The 19,413-nt window shown below is 36.4% G+C and overlaps 1 protein-coding gene across 1 annotated transcript in view; it reads left to right on the top strand.

Moving 5' to 3' along the window:
* Window positions 1-18,910, top strand: part of LOC120853068 (ephrin type-A receptor 6-like) — a 194,446-nt gene extending 175,536 nt beyond the window's left edge. Inside the window, exon 3 of the mRNA XM_040226681.1 lies at window positions 17,283-18,910. Coding sequence (XP_040082615.1) covers window positions 17,283-17,969 — 687 coding nt within the window. The 3' untranslated portion in view covers window positions 17,970-18,910. The remainder of the gene's footprint in view (window positions 1-17,282) is intronic.
* Window positions 18,911-19,413: the final 503 nt, after the last annotated feature.

Genomic DNA, 19,413 nt, shown 5'->3' with positions numbered 1-19,413 from the left:
TTATTATTCTGTAGAATATAATATGTAATATCCAGGGATAGTTTTTTCCTTGAATTTTGCAAGATGAATGGTAAGTATTTTTATTTAATTAGGTTCAAATATTATTTTGCTTTTTTCCCTAATAAAAAAAATTAATGAAACTTTTTCTAAAGCTTGCTTGAAATAACAGGGTAAGTTTATTAGACTGTCTGGCTTATTGCACATTGATGATTGTGTCAGATCCTATTTAAAACCATGCAGTTCTTTTAAACAGTCTTACAGAAAGAATACATCCAAACCATACTCCTGGTAATCAATAATTTGTGATATTAAAAGTGAGGTGTAGAGGAAAATTCCCAACTTATCAGCATGAAACTTCCCTCTAAATGCTACTAATTTAGTATTCTAAGATATTTTTCTAATAATTGGAAATCAGTGCCACAGTTATTTGAAAGAAGAGAGCTCAACTTTTGTATATCTCTCAATAATGTGTGAGGTTTAGAATCCTGTTATGAGAAACAGTAGTTTCCCATCAGTGGAAACATTCAGAGTTTAATGAGATTTCCAACCTCTGTTACTCATTTCTCTAGTTGGTAAATATTAAGAAACTACTGTGATCAGGGTATGGTATTCCCCTGGTGCTAGGAATATAATAATGAACAAAACAAAGTCCCTGCTCTCACAGAGATTATATTCTACTTAAATGTATTTGGTTAAAATCTCCGTATGGACCAATAGGATCCCCTAGGTACTTGTGATAATGTTTCTTCTGATTGCTTTGAAAACTCAGATAGGTCAGCTCCCTCCTTTAAGTCAATTTCCTCATCATGAAACCAGGATAATATGTTTTATTATCTCTACCATATTAAAATGAAATTAAATATGATTTTGAGATTATATTCACATGCTTTCTGTATTTCCCTGGTGGCTCTGATGGTAAAGTGTCTACAATGTGGGAGACTTGGGTTCAATCCCTGGGTTGGGAAGATCCCCTGGAGAAGGAAATGGCAATCCACTCTAGGACTATTGCCTGGAAAATCCCATGGATAGAGGAGCCTGGTAGGCTACAGTCCATGGGGTCGCAGAGTCAGACACGACTGAGCAACTTCACTTTCACTTTCTTTCTTTTCTGTATTTGTGAAGTCCTATAGAAAGTAGCAAGTAATTCATGTATGTTGAACATAGAATAATCAAGGTAAATATTTTATGTAGCTTTATTGTAGAAATTTTTTTTAACATAGGTGTTTTATTTTTATTTTATTATTATTTTTTTTTATTTTACTTTGTTTTGCCACACATCAACATGAATCCGCCCCCAAAATCATCTATAAAAAGCATTTCTTTATTGTAGAAATGCTTTTTAATGGTTGATTTGGGGGGCATTTTATTTATTGGTTAAGTGAAAATCTTAACTTTGTGTACCATTTAAGGGTTGCAGACTTTCAGAAGATGCACCCTCTTTAATAACTTTGGTGGGCTACAGTCCATTGGGTCGCAAAGAATTCAACATGACTTAGCAACTAAACAATAACCTTTGTGAATATGTGACTTTTTATGGGGAGCATCATTCCCAGTTAATAGAAATTATCCTTGCTGTAACATTTTGGTCTTATTAATAGGATGGATGCATCCAAAGTAATAAATTTATTTGTAAAACTTAGTCTTAGTAGTTGTCTTCCAGATATGCAATGAGTTCTTAGTTTTTTTATTAAATATCTTTGTAGTGCTAATAACAAAGTTTTATGTTTGCCCAAAGTGAAATAGAAATGTATCGGCACATGATGCATTTTGCCTCTTGTTTTATTCTCCGAAACTAGTTATCATTTAAATGCAGAGCCTTCACTTTTCTCCTGCAAAACAGATTTATGTTATTAACTACATGCCTCACAGCAGAATTTAGGGCACTAATTTTCTAAGTTTATGTCAGAATATTGACTCAAAGTGAATATTTAAGTGCTTCACAGGAAAATATCACATTAGAGTAAGAAGGGCCGTTTAACAAACTTTCCTTTGGTAGAGAATATTAGATACTTATGATTTAAAAATTAAGCCACTACAGGTTGCAAAATGAGATGCCTATGTACATTTAACCACTTTAGTTTATTTGGATTATGCAAGGTAAGAGCTAGAATATTTGGAACAAATCAGGCATATGTCATATTAAAAGTGAAGACTTCTTTTCATTCTCACCGTTTCTATTTTTTATCATGCTTAAAATGAAGTTAGAGACCTTTTTCCCCCTCCTTTGCTCCCTTTCTCATTTAAATTAAATTTAATCTTGAGGAATAATTAGTTCTAGTCATATACTACTATACCCTTGGTAACAAGTTATACAGGGACTCAAGTTAAGAATTATGGATTCATCATGATTTTGTTGTTTCTTTGTTTCATTTAAATCTGCCTTTAGATTATATTTTACTTTTGGAAAAATATCGGATAATGATGGACTATTTCATTTTTTTTATTAATCAATCATCTACCAATGTAATGCTAGCTAATTTTAAGTCATTTGGTCTTTGGATTGTATATCTTTGAAAATGAACTTTTGTAATCCTTTTTGTATTTCCCCTTTATGTATTTATTATAACTACATTTTGAAGAAATAAATTAAAAATATCTTTTTACCACATATTAATTTCCTATATAGATGATAGCTGGGATCTATTACAAATGGAGACAGACAAATTTAAAAGTTACTAATTAAAAAATTAAAAGAGTCCAAAATGCAGTACTTGGATGCAATCTCAAAAACGACAAAATGATCTCTGATCGTTTCCAAGGCAAACCATTCAATATCACAGTAATCCAAGTCTATGCCCCAACTAGTAACGCTGAAGAAGCTGAAGTTGAATGGTTCTATGAATACCTAGAAGACCTTTTAGAACTAACACCCAAAAAAGATGTCCTTTTCATTATAGGAGACTGGAATGCAAAAGTAGAAAGTAAGAAACACCTGGAGTAACAGGCAAATTTCGCCTTGGAATACAGAATGAAGCAGGGCAAAGACTAATAGAGTTTTGCCAAGAGAACAAACTGGTCATAGCAAACACCCTCTTTAAACAACACAAGAGAAGACTCTACACATGGACATCACCAGATGGTCAACACTGAAATCAGATTGATTATATTCTTTGCAGCCAAAGATGGAGAAGCTCTATACAGTCAGCAAAAACAAACTGGGAGCTGACTGTGGCTTAGATCATGAACTCCTTATTGCCAAATTCAGACTGAAATTGAAGAAAGTAGGGAAAACCACTAGACCATTCAGGTATGACCTAAATCAAATCCCTTATGATTATACAGTGGAAGTGAGAAATAGATTTAAGGGTCTAGATCTGATAGATAGAGTGCCTGATGAACTATGGACGGAGGTTCATGACATTGTACAGGAGACAGGGATCAAGAGCATCCCCATGGAAAAGAAATGCAAAAAAGCAAAGTGGCTGTCTGAGGAGGCCTTACAAATAGCTGTGAAAAGAGAAGCAAAAAGCAAAGGAGAAAAGGAAAGATATAAGCATCTGAAGGCAGAGTTCCAAAGAATAGCAAGAAGAGATAAGAAAGCCTTCCTTAGCAATCAATGCGAAAAATAGAGGAAAACAACAGAATGGGAAAGACTAGAGATCTCTTCAAGAAAATTAGAGATACCAAGGGGACATTTCATGCAAAGACAGGCTTAATAAAGGACAGAAATGGTATGGACCTAACAGAAGCAGAAGATATTAATAGGTGACAAGAATACACAGAAGAACTGCACAAAAAAGATCTTCATGACCCAGATAATCACGATGGTATGATCACTCACCTAGAGCCAGACATCCTGGAATGTGAAGTCAAGTGGGCCTTAGAAAGCATCACTATGAACAAAGGTAGTGGAGGTGATGGATTCTAGTTGAGCTATTTCAAATCCTGAAAGATGATGCTGTCAAAGTGCTGCACTGAATGTACCAGCAAATTTGGAAAATTCAGCAGTGGCCACAGGACTGCAAAAGGTCAGTTTTCATCCAATTCCAAAGAAAGGCAATGCCAAAGAACGCTCAAACTACCACACAATTGCACTCATCTCACACGCTAGTAAAGTAATGCTCAAAATTCTCCAAGCCAGGCTTCAGCAATACGTGAATGGTGAACTTCCAGATGTTCAGGCTAGTTTTAGAAAAGGCAGAGGAACCAGAGATCAAATTGCCAACATCTGCAGTGTGGATCACAACAAACTGTAGAAAATTCTGAAAGAGATGGGAATACCAGACCACCTGACCTGCCTCTTGAGAAACCTATGTGCAGGTCAGGAAGCAATACTTAGAACTGGACATGGAACAACAGATTGGTTCCAAATAAGAAAAGGAGTACATCAAGGCTGTATATTGTCACCCTGCTTATTTAACTTATATGCAGAGTACATCATGAGAAACGCTGGGCTCGAAGAAGCACAAGCTGAAATCAAGATTGCCAGGAGAAGTATCAATAACCTCAGATGTGCAGATGACACCACCCTTATCGCAGAAAGTGAAGAGGAACTAAAAAGCCTCTTGATGAAAGTGAAAGAGGAGAGTGAAAAAGTTGGCTTAAAGCTCAACATTCAGAAAACAAAGATCATGGCATCCGGTCCCTCACTTCATGGTGAATAGGTGGGGAAACAGTGGAAACAGTGTCAGACTTTATTTTTGGGGGCTCCAAACTCACTGCAGATGGTGATTGCAGCCATGAAATTAAAAGACGCTTACTCCTTGGAAGAAAAGTTATGACCAACCTAGATAGCATATTCAAAAGCAGAGACATTACTTTGCCAACAAAGGTTTGTCTAGTCAAGGCTATGGTTTTTCCAGTAGTCACGTATGGATGTGAGAGTTGGACTGTGAAGAAAGCTGAGCGCTGAAGAATTGATGCTTTTGGACTGCTGTGTTGGAGAAGACTCTTGAGAGTCCCTTGGACTGCAAGGACATCCAACCAGTCCATTCTAAAGGAGATCTGTCCTGGGATTTCTTTAGAAGGAGTGATGCTAAAGCTGAAACTCCAGTACTTTGGCCATCTCATGCGAAGAGTTGACTCACTGGAAAAGACTGATGCTGGGAGGGATTGGGGGCAGGAGGAGAAGGGGACGACAGAGGATGAGGTGGCTGGATGGCATCACTGACTCGATGGATGTGAGTTTGAGTGAACTGTGGAAGTTGGTGATGGACAGGGAGTCCTAGCATGCTGCAATTCATGGGGTCGCAAAGAGTCGGACACGACTGAGTGACTGACCTGAACTGAATTTTAATATTAGAGTACATGTGGTTTTTAAAAAAGCAGACAGAGAAAAGGGAAGAGAGGAAACTGGTTCTACATGCATATAAAGAAGTACTTAATCCTTAGGAAGCACAGGTAAAGGCAAAAGCCTATATATATTTAGCTATCTCTTCTTTTATTAGAATGCTTCCTTCCCTAGTCCCTGTGTGCTTAGATGCTTAGTCATGTCCAACTGTTTGCTACACCATGGACTGTAACTAGCCAGGCTCGTTTGTCCATGCAGATTCTCCAGGTAAGAATACTGGAGTGAGTTGCCATTCCCTTCTCCAGGGGCTCTCCCAGCCCAGGGATTGAACCCAGGTCTCCCACATTGCAGGTGGATTCTTTACCATCTGTGCTACCAGGGAAGCCCTCCTATCAGCATATTTATATGTTGTTTGTTTTCACTGATATATATACATATATATTTTTTTTTAACTGATTTTTCTTTTAAATTGATCAGGCCTGGCACTGTTTATTATTAAGGCATTAAGGAATCTAGAAATCACTGGAAAAAATCTGTGATTTTTTTCCCCTCCCTTTCCTGTCTATAGATAAAGAGGTTAAGAATTTTAGTGTGAAGTTTATTGCTCTTTTCCTTTGTTAAAATTTTCTTGATCTATGCCCTTTGAGAAAGTTATCACTTTTATTATCACTGTTAAAAAAAACAGTTATCACTGGTTTTTAAGAATAGTATTATTTTTCCAACAGTTCTGTGCTGAGTAATATGCTGAGAAAGACTATCTGCTTTTATTTTCAATTTTTTGAAGTTTTTTTTTAATATATATTTATATTCCCTTTGAATTCTAGATTTTAGAGGGAAGAAGGTGTAAACTTGAGAGATTCAAGTTAGAATTTTGGATGTTTAAGTCAGTTTACCAACACAGTCTGATTATCTGAATATTCTTGCCTAGAAAGGCTATTTGATTGCCTTATTTTGTTCTCTGAGGGGGAAAAAAAAGCATTCTGATTCCACAGTGACTGCCGGTCACTTTAGGAATTAATTTCCTTGTTTTGATTTTCTATACCCAAAAGGAATCCAGCTTTTGGTCTAATTTATTTAGCTTGCTATAGAAACAAAAATTCACCCTGTGAAGATAGGAATGGATTTTTAGAAAACCCTCAAGCATCAATAAAGGACTATTCAAAGCATTTTGCATCACTTCTAACAAAGATTCATTTTATTTTGTTTTAAACATTTTATTTTCTTTTGGGATATAGTTGATTAACAATACTGTGATTGTTTCAGATGAACAGTGAAGGGACTCAGCCATACGCATACATGTATCCATTTTCCCCTGAACAGGCAAAGATTCATTTTAAATGAGACTGCCCAAGAGATCTATCAGTGGAGAAATAGTCTTAGGTGATGTATGGGACTAAGCTACCTGTACAGATTTCTGGCAACTTTAGCTATATACCAAGTGTTTTCCAGTGGGTTAAAGTCCTACCTCTATTTAAGACAAGCACATATATAACTTACTCTCCAGTTTGAAATGTGTAAATATATCTAGTAATTACAGAAGTTGATGACATAATTAAACTTATCATTAGGTCTTCTGTTAAGTTGGTCAATTCTGTCAGCAGTTTGCTTTTACAAAAAAAGGAAGTAAATTCAAAATATTTTAACTCCTCCATTTCATATTGTTTATTTTAATTTTTCATATTTTCATATGACTTAAAATACCAATATATAAAACAATTCAGTATTATATAATATAGCAAAAACCTCAGTAAAACAAAACTCAACATATACATGTATTAAAAAAATACACTGAGGCATAATAAAATTTCTAAGAATTTATTTGAAATAATGAAGCCGCACTTCTTCTTGGATGCGACTTGAACCTCGCCACACCTCGGATTGATCCCCGTGATCCCTAGCTTAGGAGGTGACTTGAAAGCACTGTCTTTTAACTGCAGCCACTCACCTGGTATCAGGAATTAGTGAAGCTTCAGTACTTTTGTCTCTTCCCAGAAAGAATTCTGAGTGAAGCAAAATAACAGACAGAGAGTGAGTTTATTAGCATAGGAAGCTTGTGAGAGATACAGATGGGCAGCAAGGGAGCATAGCCCCAAGAGAAAAGAGGGTTACATTTTCATAACCAAAAGAAAAGTAAGGAGGTAAGAAGACTACCTTCTTCATCATTCTTAGGTAGATGTCAAGGCTTACATTGTAGTTCTACCTTTGACCCTATATGGTTTAGCTGAGATTGCCATGGCCCTATTTAAATCATATGTATATTAACAGTAAGGTGAGAACATATACTAAAAAATAGTAATTCATCTCAGATTTTGGTGTAGTGTTTCCTTTTACCTAGTTTCTTTCCACTTTCACCTATATTCCCGTCTTGGATACATGTAGAAGAGCTCCTCTTCAAGGACAATTAACTCCTTGACCTCATATAACAAGATTCAGACCCCATATCTATTGTCTCGTATTTTAACTATCAAGACTTGTGACTTGAGTGTGCACCTGGTCTTGCATTGAGTAGGTTACTGGATTCTTTTCTTGCATTGTCTTTAGCTTACAGTGGTTTCCCAAAGTCCCTTAATGCTAAATTATTCTACTCTATCCCTATCACTAATTTCAGTTTGAATCAGACAACATCAAATGAAAAATTTTTAGGCTTACTCTGCCAACAGCAGCTATGTATAGCAGACATAGAAGCAAAGCAAGGGAATCATTTGATTGGCTATAACTTAAGTGAATACCTTATTTGGGAGAGGCTGGTTGGCTGTTTGCGATTGGTTGGTCTTAGGTTTTGATTTTATTTTCTTGGTGCATTTATATGAAATTACTACAGCTTTGGCTTCCCTGGTGGCTCGGATTATAAAGAACCTGCCTACAATGCGGGAGACCTGGGTTTGATCCCTGGGTTTGGAAGATTCCTGGAGAAGGAAATGGTAACCCTCTCCAGTATTTTTGCCTGGAGAATCCCATGGACAGAGGAGCCTGGTGGGCTATAGTCCATGGGGTCGAAAAGAATTGGATACAACTGAGCAACTAACACTTTCACTTTCTTTCACTATAGCTTAGGTTTGGATTTGCTCAGATAGACTGTCAAAGCATGAGCTACTTCAGTCTAATAGCTTCCTTGTTTAATTACTTTAATACATGCTTCCAGGGGTAGAATATCTTACGAACAGTATCTGCTTTTGTGGCTGGATACAGAGAACTTCTGTCTAATAGTCATCGTATGAATCTTTCTTTGGATCGAGCAGAGGATTACATGTGATGAATAGAAAAACTTTGTAACTTGGAATGTCTTACTCAAAAAAAGCTTTTAATTAAGCAAGTTGTCTTCCAAAGGGTTACCAGGAAAAATATGTCATAAACCATATAGCTGTTTGTTCTAGGAATGTACATGCTGGATAATGGTATGGTAAAGTCAGTGTGGTCATAGGAGGAAACAAGAATTACACTTGGAAAGAAGTTGATTATACTCACAGGTTCTTGGAAGGAGGTTGTCAATGCCATAAAGGGCCACAGGTGAAGGAATGGGTCTCGGTCAAGTGACAGAAGACAGGCATGATAGGAAAACCTGAGCCAGAGCCTTTATTAGAGTTTCTGTGGGAAATGCAAGGTAGAACAGAGTAAGCAATTAAGGATTGACTAGTTTCCTACAGGCTTTGGGCTAGAGATTGGTCTCTAGTGGCCTGGTACCTGATCCTGGGATGATTTAAGATAGAAGAAATACTGGTTTGGTGTGTGAGGGTTAAATAAGAAGCTAGTTGGACCTATAGACTCAGGTTTGGTTGATTTGCTTATGAAAGATATGCTCTAGGCCCAGAGCTTTTTGCTGTCTCTAAAAACTGGCTAGCCCTGGGAGAGGCCAATAAGACACCAGCAAAACATCATGAAAAACAGAAAATAAAGTTAGAGGGCCTGGTTCCAGTCAATGGCCCATGCAATTCCTAGGTATTGAATCCTGTATCAGTAACATGAACATGAAAGTATCAGTCAGTTTATCAGATTGATGAGGACGAAATATGTTAACATTTGTGGGCAAGCTTTAACATTATAAATTTAGGATACAAATAGTTGCCCTCAGGAATCCAATGTGCCCTTGAAGTTTATGAAAGAATGAACACTTTGGTCTACAACTGATTCTTGTTTAACCGAAACCTGTACTCCAAAATGTTTCACAGCTGGAGAATAAGTACATGTATGTTTGTTTTTGTTTTAAATAGGGGCAAAAACTTTTACTCACTAAATATAAGTAGTATAGGACTGTGCTGCCAAAAATTATATGCTATAGATTAGTGTTAAACATTATTTTTTATATACTCTTCTCCCTCTGCTTTACTGAATCCTGTAATTCTTTAAAGTCCAGTCTCTGTCTTGACCAAATCTGCCAAGCCACCCCTGTTCACAAGTGTTGCTGTCCTTTCTACACTTATTCTATTTACTATATATATGGTTTATTTCTTATATTCAGTTCTGTGCTATCAATTACATTTTCATAATTTGTTACCTTAAAATATTATAAGTCCAGTAAGAGCAAGCAGTTCTTGTATCTAATTTCTTCATTCATGTTATGGAATTTAATATATACTATAAACTGACTCCAAGAATGCAGAGTAGAAGGAAGTGCGCTCATCTTCTCCTATGAGAACTCCAAAATTATAACTCACTGCTGAACAGCCATCAACAGGAGAATGTTGGATCCCAAAAAAAAGATACCCCACATCCAATGGCAAAGGAGAAGCTCCAGCAAGATGGTAGGAGGGGTGAAATCACATTGAGAATCAAACCCTATACCCAATAGAGATGCTTAGATGACTCAAACAAACCTAGTGCATCAGGACCAAGAGACCCCACAGAGACTGAGCCTAAACTGTGTTCTTCAGGGGCAGGGGCTCTGGGTGCAGTAGACCCAGGTATGGCATAAGCCCTCTTGGAGGATGTCGCCATCAACCCTACCATAGAGCCGCCAGAACTTACACAGGATTGGGAAACAGACTCTAGGAGGGTACAGACAAAACCTTGTATGCACCAGGACTCAGAAGAAAGGACCAGTGACCCCGTGAGTGTCTAGGAGTCTCCTGCAGAGGCATGGATTGGTGGTGGCCTGCTGCAAGGTTGGGTTCACTGAGTGTAGCAGTGCTTGCATGGCACCTTTTGAAGGAGGTCACCATTATCTTCATTACCTCCACCATAGTTTGGCCTCAGGTCAAATAACAGGGACGGAACACAGCCCTGCCCATCAACAGAAAATTTGATTAAAGATTTACTGAGCGTGGTCCTACCCATCAGAACAAGACCCAGTTTCCCCCTCAGTCAGTCTGTCCCATCAGGAAGCTTTAATTAGCCTCTTATCCTTCTCCAGCAGAGGGCAGGTAGACTGAAAACCACAATCACAGAAAACTAACCAATTTGATCACAGCCTTGACAAACTCAATGAAACTATGAGCCATGCCATCTAGGGCCACCCAAGATGGATGGGTCATGGTGGAAAGTTCTGACAAAACGAGGTCCACTGGAGAAGGGAATGGCAAACCATTTCGGTATTCTTGCCTTGAGAACCCCATGAACAGCATGAAAAGGCAGAAAGATAGCACACTGAAAGATGAACTACCCAGGTTTGTCTGCTACTAGAGATCAGTGGAGACATAACTCCAGAAAGAATGAAGACACAGAGCCAAAGCAAAAACAACACCCAATTGTGCATGTGACTAGTGATGGAATTTAAGTCCAATGCTGTAAAGAGCAATATTGCATAGGAACCTAGAATGTTAGGTCCGTGAATCAAGGCAGGTTGGAAGTGGTCAAACAGGAGATGGCAAGAGTAAACATCAACATTTTAGGAATCAGCAAACTAAAATTGAGTGGAATGGGTGAATTTAACTCAGATGAAAATTGTATCTATTACTGTGAGCAACAATCCCTTAGAAGAAATGGAGTAGCCATCATAGTCAACAAAAGAGTCTGAAATGCAATACTTGGATGCAATCTCAAAAATGATAGAATGATCTCTGTTTGTTTCCAAGGCAAACCATTCAGTATCACAGTAATCCAAGTCTATGCCACAACCAGTAATGCTGAAGAAGCTAAAGTTGAATGGTTCTATGAAGATGTACAAGACCTTCTAGAACTAAAACCCAAAAAAGATTTCCTTTTAATTATAGGGGACTGGAATGCAAAAGTAGGAGGTCAAGAGGTATCTGGAGTAACAGGCAAATTTGGCTTAGAGTACAAAATGAAGCAGGTCAAAGGCAATGCCAAAGAATGGTCAAACTATCACATAATTGCACTCATCTCATACACTAGCAAAGTAATGCTCAGAATTCTCCAATCCAGGCCACAACAGTACATGAACCATGAACTTCCAGAAATTCAAGCTGGAATTAGAAAAGGCAGAGGAACCAGACATCAAATTGTCAATGTCTGCTGGATCATCGAAAAAGCAAGAGAGTTCCAGAAAAACATCTATTTCTGCTTTATTGACTATGCCAAAGCCTTTGACTGTGTGGATCACAAAAAACTGGAAAATTCTTCAAGGGACTGGAATACCAGACCACCTTACTTGCCTCCTTAGAAATCTGTATGGAGGTCAAGAAGCAACAGTTAGAGCCAGACATGGAACACTAGGCTGGTTCCAAATTGGAAGAGGAGTATATCAAGGCTGTCTATTGTCACCCCGCTTATTTAACTTATATGCAGAGTACATCATGCAACATGCCAGGCTGGCTGAAGCACAAGCTGGAATCAAGATTGCCGGGAGAAATATCAATAACCTCTGATATGCAAATATACACCACCCTTATGGCATAAGGAGAAGAAGAACTAAAGAGCCACTTGATGAAAATGAAATAGAGTGAAAAAGTTGGCTTAAAACTCAACATTCAGAAAACTAAGATCATGGCATCCTGTCCCATCACTTCTTTGCAAATAGATGGGGAAACAATGGAAACAGTGACAGACTTTATTTGGCGGGGGGGGGGGGGGGGAGTGCTCCAAAATCACTGCAGATGGTGACTGCAGCCATGAAATTAAAAGACGCTTGCTCCTTGGAAGAAAAACTATAACAAACTTAGACAGCATATTAAAAAGCAGAGTCATTACTTTGCTGACAAAGGTCCATCTAGTCAAAGCTATGGTTTTTCCAGTAGTCATGTATGGATGTAAGAGTTGGACTATAACGAAAGCTGAACATTGAATAACTGATGCCTTTGAACTGTGGTGTTGGATAAGACTCTGGAGAGTCCCTTGGACTGCAAAGAGATTCAGTCCATCCTAAAAGAAATCAGTCCTGAATATTCATTGGAAGGACTGATGCTGAAACTGAAACTCCAGTACTTTGGCCACCTGATGCAAAGAACTGACTCTTTTGGAAAGACCTTGATGCTGGGAAAGATTGAAGGCATGAGGAGAAGGGGATGACAGAAGATGAGATGGTTGGATGGCATCACCGACTCAATGGACATGAGTTTGGGTAAGCTCTGGGAGTGAACAGGGAGGCCTGGCATGCTGCAGTCCATGGGGTTACAAACAGTTGGATACGACTGAGTGACTGAACTGAACTGAATTTATTAACATAGGATCTGTAGGTTCCGTGGAGAACTTTATGTGGCAGAAGAGTGTTGAGGTACATGTTTACATTAACTACCCAGTAATGAACAGAACATAAAAGTTTTTATACTTAACTCTTTTATGTTAAAGAGTAATTACAGTGCATTTTACTCCAAATTGGGATTTTTTAACCTTTTTATTAATTGAAGTAGAATTAATTTACAGTAGTATTATAACTCATATATGTACTTCTGTGAACCCTTCATGATATGAGATTTACCTGGAGTTAGATAAGGTAATAGAAATGGGGTTGACTAAACCTAGGAGTTGGCTCTGGATGGACTTCCATATGTAGCCTGAAATTCTGAGAAGTCTAAATATTTTAAATTTAAACCTAACCTTGGGGATGATCCAGAGAGATGATATGGGGTGGGAGGTGGGAGGGGGATTCAGGATTGGGAGCTTGTACACACCCGTGGTGGATTCATGTCAATGTATGGCAAAACCAATACAGTATTGTAAAGTAAAATAAAGTAAAAATAAAATTAAATTAAATTTTTAAAAAAAGAAAAAAAAAAAACCTAACCTTCCAGTATCTTTCTAAAGTAGGCAAATCAAGCATGCTTACAGTTTGATCTTATTTAAAGAGTGAATTATCATTTAAAAATTGTTAGCTATTTGGTATATGAGCCCTCATACCACCATTCTTTCCTTGGTTCTTACACTTTTAGAGGCCCTATTTATTTTAATACTTGGAAATTATAACTGACAGTTATATAACTAAATAGAAACATCACTTTTTGTAATACAGTATTTCCAAAGATACATTGTGATTTGAATATGATACCATTTAAATATATACACCAATGATAATATATTTTCATGAATTTTTTAGCACTTTAGATCTTATACCAATCTTGAGTTTATTCATGTTCTTATTTTGATCATATTGAAATTCAAAAATATAATTTAAATCACTTTCAATATTCTTGTGTAAGAAGAAATTTAGCAGTTGATCCGTTTTGGCTGTTTTGATAACTGAATCTCATTCTAATCTCTTTTTCTTTCTTTTTAATTGATTTCTTTTTCTTTAATTAAAGAGAAAATTCACTGTTGTTTCTCAGACATCATAAATTTATCATAGAAAATTATGTCCCATTGTGTTAAGCATTGTCATGCAGTGCTTTGAAAAGAACCACATTTCTCAGTGTTCACATGTATTTTGCTATTTCCTTATCTCCTGGTTCAGATTAGTTCTGACTCAGTGTATGAATGTCTTTTGCTTCTAATTCCTGAGCTTTCTTTCCATCTAAACGTTTTTTCCAAACCCAAAGTATTTTAAAATAAATATATGTGATAATTTCAGAATGTTTTCTCTTTATGATCCTTTGGACTGTAGCCCGCCAGGCTCCTCTGTCTGTGGGATTGTCCAGGCATGAATACTGGGGTGGATTGCCATGCCCTCTTCCAGGGGATCTTCCTGACCCAGAGATCGCGTCCTCATCTCTTACATCTCCTGCATTGGTAGGCAGGTTCTTTACCACTGGCCCCTCCTGGGAAGCCCGATGATTTCAGAATTTTTTGTTACAGATATAGTTTTTCACATTTTAGTTAGTCTCCTATTTTAGGAGAGTTGATTAAGAGCATGGTCAATACTTTTTATTAATAGGAAGGGGTATAGTCTGAAGTTGTTAAAATATAGTTATTCAAACAGAAATTATTGACTGTCCATCTCTATACTTTTAGAGTGGAGGATGCAGTGTGTATGCTTTGTGCTCAGTCATTTCTGACTCTTTGCAACCACATGGACTGGAATTCTCCATGCAGAAATACTGGTGTGGGTTGCCATTTCCTACTCCAGAGGATCTTCCCCACCTAGGGATTGAACCTGTGTCTCTTGTGCCTCCTGCATTGGCAGGAGGATTCTTTACCACTGTGCCAAATTACATACATTCCCTGTGAAACAAAATCAATTTTGATTAGAGATTTATCTAAAACAAGAATGATCTGAATAAGTACTTTAGAAGCTCCTCAATGGTTAGAATGTATAGAATTTCAAACACTTATTTTGATAGTTTTTCCTCAGGTTTTATTATTTGTATCTTGTCTATTTATATTCTTAATGGTTAGCTTACCATATTGAATGAGGTTTAATAGTACTGGTTTGTCTTTAAATTTAAGTGTAAGAGTCATATAACACCTGTAATATGCTAGAATGAAAGACACTTAGATAAATAATTTCATGTGCCTCTTTGAGATACTGGATCACCATTGATAAGCCATGGGTGTATTTTGCAAAAATTATATCCATGCTTCTAAAGGAACTCATTGTTTCTGGAAAATACCTTCTGAATTTAAAGCAAGCAAAATTACAAATGAAATTTTAGATACAGAATTGTTTTTAAGTTTGTGGAGTTGATAAAATGAGTTGTTTATTTGTGGAATTTTAAAGTGGAAATTATATAATGTAACAATCCAGTAGACTGAGAAAAGTGTCTATTCTCTTAGAAACTATACTAATTGAAATTCCACCAGTCTTGGTTAGACAACTATCTACATCCAACTAAAATAAGAAGCTGCAAACTAGATGAGTTAAACAATCTTATTATAAAGCATTGATGTATGATATCTAGAATAGAATACTTATTCACTATAGAAAACAGCTTATCATTTCCATTGTACCTTAATAAAAATGAGAAATTATGTTTTCCCAAAAAGAATGTAAGGTTACCAAAATGTGTTTTTGTTTTATTGAAATTTGTTTTGTTTCATTAAACAAACAAAATATACTTACAATCTAAATTGTAATATAAAAATATGTGATATTAGATTTATAAATAATGACAATGCCAATTAATTTCAATGTGCTCAAATATTTTTACTGAAACTTAAAAAAAGGATAAACAAGATTTTTTTTATTCATATAAGTGGCAGAATTCTTGTATATAAACACAGAAGTGAAGATAATTCAGTCATCTAGCTCAGAGCAAAAACCAAGGTGTTTCCAATTCTTACAAACGCTTTTTTGCACCATGTTTGCCTCTCTGTTAAGTGCCGTTCAACCTGTTCCTAAAACATATCTATACACTCCTACCTCAGGGATTGGTACTTACTATATCCTCTTCACTATCTCACCTCTAAGATGTTACTTAAATGTCAGAACCTCAGGAAGGCCTTCTCTGGCCACACTGAAATTGCAAGCCTCTTCCCCCCATCTCTCTGTCTTATTTTTTTTCCATTGTACTTTCTACCATATTGTTCAGTTGAGTTATTTACAATTTTTATCGCCTCTCCCCACTCTAAATAAGATCCTTGAAGGCAGGGAGCTTTTATTCAGCTTGTTCACTACTGCAATCCTAGTATTCAGAATAATACTTAAGTATTTCTTGAATAAATATAAGTCTTATCTATATATGCTGCTGCTGCTACTAAGTCACTTCAGTCATGTCTGACTCTTTGCGACTCTATGGACTATAGCCCACAAGGCTCCTCTGTCCATGGGATTCTCCAGGCAATGATACTGGAGTAGGTTGCCACTTCCTTCTCCAGGGGATCTTCCCCACCCAAGGATTGAGCCCATGTCTCTTGTCTCCTTCATTTGACAGTCAGTTCTTTATCACCAGCACTACCTGAGAAGTCTATGTACACATTTTCTATCAAAATAGACATGTATATATTTAATTGAACAGTGAAAAATATACTTCAATTTGTGGCAAATTGGATATGAAGACAAATGGTTAACTGGAGTGCATTTATCATTGATCTAGTTATTTGATCACATAGTAGATGCTATTTTAGGCTGGTTATAGAGTACTAGTAGAGACGGAAATGGTTACCCACTTCAGTATTCTTGTCTGAAGTATCCCACATACAGAGGAGCCTGGTGGGCTACAGTCCGGGGGTCACAAAGAATAGGATATGAGTGAGCATCTGAGCATAGAGTACTAGAAACCATTTAAAGTTCTTTACATATATTAATTAATTTGTACTTCACAACAAACCTATGAAACAGGTACTATATGATAAGCTTCATTTTGTAGTTGAGAAAAGTGAAAATGAAAATGTTAGTCACTAACTCAGTCATGTCTGACTCTTTGCGACCCCACGAACTATAGCCTACCATGCTCCTCTGTCCATGGAAACTCTCCAGTCAAGAATACTAGAGTGGGTGGCCATTCCCTTCTTCAGGGGATCTTTCCAACCTAGGATTCAAACTAGGATCTCCTGCATTACAGGCAGATTCTTTACCATCTGAGCCACCAGATAAGTTAGAGGATAAATAAGTATCCCTTGATGTTGTAACTAACATGTAAGAAGGTAAGGTTCATACCAGGACAGCTGGTATGCTCAGAACCCCCTCTGAAATGAAAGGCTCCTTGTTAAAATCCTGTACCACTGTTGCTTTACTTCACTTGTGTCCTTTTTATTCTTTTTTCTTTCAGTAAAACAGAAAATTTTGGAGGTAATCATAGATGTTTAACCACTATGGTTTTATAATCATTTCTTTTTTTCTTTTTTGCAGTGGGATGCCATCACTGAAATGGATGAACACAACAGGCCCATTCACACATACCAGGTATGCAACGTGATGGAGCCAAACCAAAACAACTGGCTTCGTACAAACTGGATCTCTCGTGATGCAGCTCAGAAAATTTACGTGGAGATGAAGTTTACACTGAGGGATTGTAACAGCATCCCGTGGGTCTTGGGGACTTGCAAAGAAACGTTTAATCTATATTATGTGGAATCAGATGAGTCCCATGGAATTAAATTCAAGCCAAGCCAGTATACAAAGATTGACACAATTGCTGCTGATGAAAGTTTTACCCAGATGGATTTGGGTGATCGCATCCTCAAACTCAACACTGAGATTCGTGAGCTGGGGCCTATAGAAAGGAAAGGATTTTATCTGGCTTTTCAAGACATCGGGGCATGCATTGCCCTAGTTTCCGTCCGTGTTTTCTACAAAAAATGCCCCTTTACTGTTCGTAACCTGGCCGTGTTTCCAGACACTATCCCAAGGGTTGATTCTTCCTCCTTGGTTGAAGTAAGGGGCTCCTGTGTGAAGAGTGCAGAAGAGCGTGACACTCCTAAGCTCTATTGTGGAGCTGATGGAGATTGGCTGGTTCCTCTTGGAAGATGTATCTGCAGTACAGGATATGAAGAAATTGAAGGTTCTTGCCATGGTAAGAAAAACACATTTAAATAATTATTCATGCATTCAAATGATGGCTTTTTTCAGCATAAATATATTTATTTTCAGTTAATACATTTTGGATTATTATTCCTGAAAGAGTTAATTGTGCAGGAAATGAACTCATATTAACTGTAAGATAATTTCTGATTTTTGTCCCACCTAGGAATAGTGTATGAAATGTTAAATAAGTTGTATACCATGACAAATGTTCTTCCATTCTGCCTTCAGTAGAGTAGTTGCTGTATGAATTGCTGTATTCACTTGATTTTTGTAAAGGAAAACAACATCAATAGCAGCAACAAAAAGCAAAAGGAATTCAAAGCAGGCATTTGCTTAACTTTCATGTTTTGGTGGTTCATAGAGTATATGACAGTTTGAAAAAAATTCTTTCCTGTTGAGCTGTAATAATTGTAGTACCCAGATAAGCTGAAATTATATTTAAATAAATGAGGAATTCATATGTATGCATATGAATAATTATACATTTTACAACATACAAGATAGTTTATAGGAATGTTATATGTTTGTGATTGAGTACAGAGTGTATCAGAGCTTAATTTATCCTTTGCTACTATTAAATATAATTTCCTACCATATAACACATTATTTTTTGTTTGTTTGTTTAGATAGCACTATTTGTGCAAAATCTAATTGTTAGGAAGTACTAACACACTGAAATGCTATTAAGTTTAAAACCATACCTTTCATGTTTTATGATAATGACATATTTGTAATTTTAAACATGAAAAGTTTTTTGTGTGAATCACTTTATGAAGGCTTATTAATCTAATAAATATATATATATACACACTTAAAATTTTGTGCATAATGCCTGATAAAGATAAATCATATCCATTACATTTGGATATAGGACTCATAATCAAAATACAAATAAAGAAATGAAAGTAATGTTTGGTAAATAATAGCATAGAAGATATTTTTCCTTTCGATGGTAAATTATTTAAGGATTTTTGTTTTGTTTTCTGTAGCTTCAATCATATTCAATTTTCTGACTTTTTTGGTGATGTTATGTTCCTACCCATTAAAAAGGATGAAAATAAATAAGAAAAACATTTGTTTCTATATAGGGACATATGTGAATTTTTTAATGTTTTATCTATTTATAAAACACTTGAGTTCTTAAATGCTGAAAAGTTCACTAAAGCCATCAATATATGACTATGTTAAGTCATTTGAAAATATGTTTTTATGCGAAGCCTGTAGTGTATTTTTATAAAGTATAAGCCTACTTTTCTTCACTATCTAAACATTAAAATATATTTCATTGAAGCTTTATGTATAATTAATTCAGTTTTTTTCATATATAGCAAGGATTTAGAATGAAACAAAAATTAGTTGGAAATGAATCTTTTAAGAGGCACCGTAAAAAATTTTACATTGGAAAATGCACTAAAGAAAAATTCACATGTATGGATCATTTTTTAATGAGATTAAG

This window comes from Oryx dammah, unplaced genomic scaffold (assembly GCF_014754425.2).
Source record: "Oryx dammah isolate SB20612 unplaced genomic scaffold, SCBI_Odam_1.1 HiC_scaffold_2, whole genome shotgun sequence".
Taxonomy (NCBI): Eukaryota; Metazoa; Chordata; class Mammalia; order Artiodactyla; family Bovidae; genus Oryx; species Oryx dammah.
Note: the sequence above shows the minus strand (reverse complement) of the source record. Positions and strands in the feature narration are given on the sequence as shown.